Here is a 5,679-nt window from a genome sequence, read left to right as displayed (position 1 = left end):
AGTCTATATGTCACTGGTGTGATTTGGAAAGGGATGATACTTCCAAATCTGAGTGATTTTGCAACGCTAATACATGTTGCGACTATAGAAATTATATGCAGTAAAAGCCCATTTCGCATATTAAGGTTCATTTACATGCAGAAATAAACCAGAAATGTGTTTGACTGAACATTTATGAAGTCTCCTTCATTAGGATCAGTGTTTGATACGAATAAATCAACTCTAAAAAAAATAAATAAAAAATAATCGTTAACAGTGTCGTTGTTCATTTTTCTGAACTTTCATGTGGATTTTGAGTAAATGCTAGATTTAAACTTTTTTTTTTTTTAAACAAAGTGAATGTAAAGCATACTCTACAGTGTGTATTAAGGAATTCACACAGTTTGGCGTCCTCTGCTGTCTGAGAGAGGAATTGCAAAGTTCGGATCATTTTACTGACAAAATTTCAGAAGTCATTTTGTTTCATTTCAGCAGAATATGATTAAAACGTTACATGTTAAATTCCCCAAAACATCTAGTACGTACACAAACATTGATCACATTTGGAATAAAAAATAAACTATAGGTGAATGCAGCCAAGGCCGAATTATGAGAAACAGAAATGATTGATTAATAGCTTTGCTGATCTTCAGCCTATGCAGTCTGTTAGTTCACCTCACCTCCCGATACGAGTCGTTCTTTTCACATCACATTTGTCACGTCTGTTCCCTGGAAACAGAAATGATTAGTTCATCTCTCAAGTCTTCGGGTTTGAGTCGTTCGTCACGTCACAGCCCCACTGCATTCAGTCTATGGGTTTGTTCAAAATGAACAAATCGTACATGAACGACACATCACTAGCCCCTACAGTACGCTGAATCTACTGTACTGTATGTTTGCCTCATGAGCATTGCTAGTTGCTAGTTACAGTAACATTAGCTGATTGAATTCAGCTACACACTCCTTAGTTACTCATTAACAACGTTCTACGACCATGAAAGAGTGGAGTCAGAGCCAGTTTATGGAATAACAAAATCACAGATTTTAATAATTAGCAATCGACGTAGCACACATTCATCACTGTGACTTTAATTAACAGAAAAATGTAAATATTCGGCTGAAATTCACAGAATCCAGTGAGATTGGCTGCACGTCGGTGTTGTTAATCAAAATAGGATTAATTCAAGTGTAGAAACAATTTGTAAAAATCACAGGCTGCACCTTTAACAAGCAAAACAAAACAAAAGTAAACAAAATGGTGAAGAAGTGATTGTCGTGTGCTAAAAGCATTTAGAAAAACACTTTAAAGTGAATAATTCAAAATGGAGTAGTACATTCTAAAAAAATTTAAATCACTTGTACATTTTTTTGACCTTCCTGGCTTTCTAAGAACTAGCATGCGAACTAGCGAAAGCATTAGGCTACAACATTAGCATGATGGTAGCGTGAGATTACCGTGAGGAATAAAGTAGTGTGCTGACTAGTGCGATGATTCGTTAGCTAGCGTGATTCACGATAGTTTTATTGCTTTTGTTTTAATATATTGTTCAGAATGGAGCAATGCCTTAAAGAAATACACCGCAGTAATGATTGCACTATTTTTTAAATTCTTTTTCTGATCAGGCGTCCTCGGTGTATTTCACAGCAGCGTATCCGGAGCTGACGAGCGGCTCGTACTCGCGTCTGCGTCTCTGCCGTGCGTACAGAACCAAAAGGAGGATGAGGACGAGAAGAGCGAGGCAGGAGCCGGCGACAACGAACGCAGCTGAGGACTGACCTGCGTCTGCAACGCACACAAAATGACGACATGAGAAGTTTATTTGGTTTCTAATCAGGTTGGCGTGAGGTTAGCATATCATTAACACGAGAGAGGTTTCTTTATAATATATAAGATAATGAAATACTTTAGCACCAGAATTAGTGTATGTACCTGCGAGGTCGATCTCGTAGGAGTAGCCCAGCTCGACAGAGGGAATGTAGATTTCCTCGTTGGTGACCGGAGGGAAGAAGGGAACCATGTTAAAATGGCGGTTGTGGCCGATCGGAGCCATTTCTTCAGGAAAACTGTCTTCTTTCGGGAAGCGGCGCAGCCATTCTTCAAAGATGGCGTCTGTGAAGGCATGTAACACCTGAAACAGTACGGAGGTGTTAATGTCTGTCATCACAGTCTAACGGATAATAAGATGGATTCTGATTCTGTATCTGATCTCTCACCACGAAGATGGGGTCGTTGGCGGCAGAGTGAGACAGCGCGTTGGTGCCGCTGAGGAAGTCGTGGACGAGGTTGTGTAAACCCGTCACAGCGCTTTCGAGTTCTCCGTCCGATTTATCGAAACCCTCCAACGTGTTTCTGTGAAACAAAGCAGTGTGTGACGACGTGGCCATGACGTCTGTAGGAACACGATAGCTTACATTTAACCCTGGTTAATGATCCTATACGGGAGATATAAATATGTAGGTACAAATATGCCGACTATAATTGGTTTACTCACGTTTCTATAATGATATATTATTTATAAACATACGAAAGGTCACAAAGATTCATAAATGTCCAATGAAAACTAAGGTAAATAAAGGAGATTTCTGTGTTGTTGCACCTGAAGCTGAAGGTGGAGTTGGTCAAATATGGCGGCCTGTCGAAGTCTCGTAACTGGAGGCAGCTGTGCACGTCGTCCTTCGTCGGCAAAGTAATGTTGCCTCTTTCCTTCGGACCGCGACGTAAAGGCCCCTCTCTCGTCCCGTTACACAGCGTCACCAAACGATTATAATCGTCCAAGCTACAGCGGAGGAAAAAGTAAAGAATTCGGTTCATTGCTTAAACAGATCATCATGATATTCAGGCACAGTTTGTGCTTCCGAGATAAAGTCTGTCCCATGTGGAATCAGCTAAAACGTGACGCTAGCTATCTTCTAAGGCTCCTTATTTTGAATAAACATGTATAAGTCGTGTTATATCAAGTCCATGAGTGCGGCTGTGTCCTAAACATAGCACACTGGAGCACTACGTAGTACGCTAATAAATCCACAATGCTATCTCACTCATTCTCAAACACTGTCGTACCATAACAAGAGAACTGAACTGGTTTAAACAAGTTAATGTGTATGGGTTTGAGACGAACCTGTTGCACACGATTCCCCAGTCACTGAATGGTGATCTAGGGCTGATGAGTGAGGGGTCACTGGGGTCTTCTCCTCCCAAAAGCTCATCAGTGCACACGTCACACTCCGAGCCACCCGTAGCAAAATTCCAGTAAGGGATAGCAAAATTTTCATCGCCAATCAGTTTCTAAAGACAAGTTGTGTGAGAGTTGGGTGGAGTTTCTGACAGTTTGATGTAACCATAATATAGATGCCTATAGTCCTAATATTTCCTTAAAGCTTACTCACTCATTTTAATCTTAAATCCTTCCCCTTTGAATGAGGGATGTCTGATGTCTTTGCCTGAGAGTAGTTATAGAAATCTTTAAATGCTATGACCCTTAATCTGATTACTGACCTTCGACCCCTCCTCCATGATGCTGTTACATTATCTCAAACCCTTAACCCTGACGAACCCTAAACCCTAAGAGCCCGCCTCTTCAAGGTTCTCGTTATGGAGTGTGGAGCTTTAGGGGGAGTAGGGAGGGAAACATAATAGCATACAAAGATGCATTCCAAAAGCCTCTATGCTTAACACACACTGTGCCATTTGCCCTCTGAAGTGATAGCGTTAGTTTTACTCACCTGAAGGTCTCTCTCCAGACTCAGTAGATGGTACCTGTGCCAGGTGATGAAGGCGGGGCCTTTATGGGAGAAATCGATGCCTTTGAACGGCCGCCCGGGACCTGAAATTCAACCATCACGTTAAAGTGATAAATTACTTCTCTCATGAAGCTGCTTGATGAAATGTCTTTCATTTTCAATCATATTTGTATATGTTTTATTAACATTCTGCAGAAAAATGAGTGTTTACATCAGTTATTTCCTGGATTAATGAGCCTCTGCTCCTAAACCCTAGCCTCAAGCCTAAGTACTAAACCTAAGTCTAAACACTAACCTGTAACACAGTCTAATCACTAGCTCCAAGCCCAAACACTAACCCTAACCAATGATGGCAAACTAAACCCACAGCTAACCCAAACATGCTATCTCCAAACCTAAACCCCATCACCAAACCCTAAACCTTAACACTAATCTCAAGCTTAAACATCAACCTCAAGCCTAAACACTAAACCCTAAGCCTAAACATTAATCTCAAACGTAATCACTAATCTCTAAGCCTAAACATTAACCTTAAGCCTAAATTCTGACCTCAAACCTAAACACTTATCCCTATGCCTAAACACTAATCCCCAAGCCTAAACACTAACTTTAACTTCTGACCTCTTCAGTTCCTTCAGCAAGCAACATGACTCCAAATGATCCTCTATCCCTAAACCCTAAACACAAACTCTTAATCACTTTCCCTAGCCCCTACCCCTTTAATTAACGCATTATTTTCGATTGTGATTTAAACCCTTAATGTTGACCTTTGACCTTTCCTCACCGAGCAGAGTGTCCCTCACGGAGTAGTAGTGTTGCCAGACGAACAGGTCGTACACACTGATGTTGCTGAAGCGTGTCTGGTTGGTTTCGCGGTCGATCAGGCCGAGCCAGTGCTCGGTGGCGATGACGTACTGAGGGTGTACGGTGCGTTTGGAACGCTGCAGCGCCTCCAGGAAGATCTGCCTCTCCTCCACACTCAGAGACATGATGTTCTTCCGGGTCACAGGAGGCTTGCGGAGGTTGCAGTTCGGCCCCGTCCAGCCGAACTTACACTCGCCACAGTCGTAACCAGCGAAGTTACCTGACGAGAAAACGCAGGGGGTATGTCATGGTACGAAATAGAGTCAGGCTGGAGATGAATGATCATCACATTCAGGCCCAAAGCACTTAGAACCGGATAAAAATGATAACACTACCAGTGTAGTAGAATGTCAGCCCAGAACACTAATGATATAATAATACACCGTGAAGTGAAAATACTAATCACGGATAGCAAAATACCACAAAATGTGTGGGCGGATTTTCAGAAGGTTCAACAGAAAGCAGGTTTTTTTTCTCACCTGAAAATCACCTTTAGGTTTGTGTGCAGACGGATTAAGAGCTTTAGCTGATACACAATGGGGCGCGTGATGGATTATCCAATAAAATAATGCACTGTAAACTCTATTCTAGACTGATTACTGTATATAAACACAGGGCGACACACAGGATATATTTCTGCCAGATAATGTTGCTCCTTATAAGCATTTTCTTTTTTATATACAGAAGCTAAATTATCTGCCAGTAGAATAAAAAAATGCATAAAGTTTTTTTTTAATATGTTTTGCTGTAACCTCATAACAGGATTTCCCGCTCTCCACTTATTGTGTTTAAAGTCTGTCCCGGTGACCCCGAAGCCCGGCTGCGCGCTCGCGGTTACGTGTGAATAAGAAAAGAGAGCGGCTTTACCGAAGCACGTGCAGGTCTGCGTGTAGAACTTGGTGGGCCAGCGCTCGCGGTCGTCCACGTTGCGCAGCGTGTACGTTCCGCCCCACGGCCGCGTGTCCGTGCGCACGGTGTCGCAGGCCCCGCGTCCGGAGCGCGCGCCGCACGCGTCCTCGGCATCGGCGCTCGGGGACGGACAGCAGCGCTTCGACTCGATCGCCTCCACCGTGCTGCACGCGCGCGGAAACTGCG

At 42.9% G+C, this 5,679-nt stretch overlaps 1 protein-coding gene across 1 annotated transcript in view; it reads right to left on the bottom strand.

Moving 5' to 3' along the window:
- Positions 1-992: 992 nt before the first annotated feature.
- dct (dopachrome tautomerase) overlaps positions 993-5,679 on the bottom strand; it is a 4,933-nt gene continuing 246 nt past the window's right edge. The window contains exons 1-8 of the mRNA XM_053627795.1: positions 5,452-5,679; positions 4,505-4,804; positions 3,703-3,803; positions 3,099-3,265; positions 2,577-2,756; positions 2,194-2,329; positions 1,910-2,108; positions 993-1,762 (exon numbers count right to left, since the gene is read on the bottom strand). The exon at positions 5,452-5,679 is cut by the window's right edge and continues 246 nt beyond it. Of these exons, the coding sequence (XP_053483770.1) occupies positions 1,599-1,762; positions 1,910-2,108; positions 2,194-2,329; positions 2,577-2,756; positions 3,099-3,265; positions 3,703-3,803; positions 4,505-4,804; positions 5,452-5,679 (1,475 nt within the window). The 3' untranslated portion in view covers positions 993-1,598. The remainder of the gene's footprint in view (positions 1,763-1,909; positions 2,109-2,193; positions 2,330-2,576; positions 2,757-3,098; positions 3,266-3,702; positions 3,804-4,504; positions 4,805-5,451) is intronic.

This window comes from Ictalurus furcatus, chromosome 6 (genome assembly GCF_023375685.1).
Source record: "Ictalurus furcatus strain D&B chromosome 6, Billie_1.0, whole genome shotgun sequence".
Taxonomy (NCBI): domain Eukaryota; kingdom Metazoa; phylum Chordata; class Actinopteri; order Siluriformes; family Ictaluridae; genus Ictalurus; species Ictalurus furcatus.
This window is presented reverse-complemented; position numbering and strand designations above follow the sequence as displayed.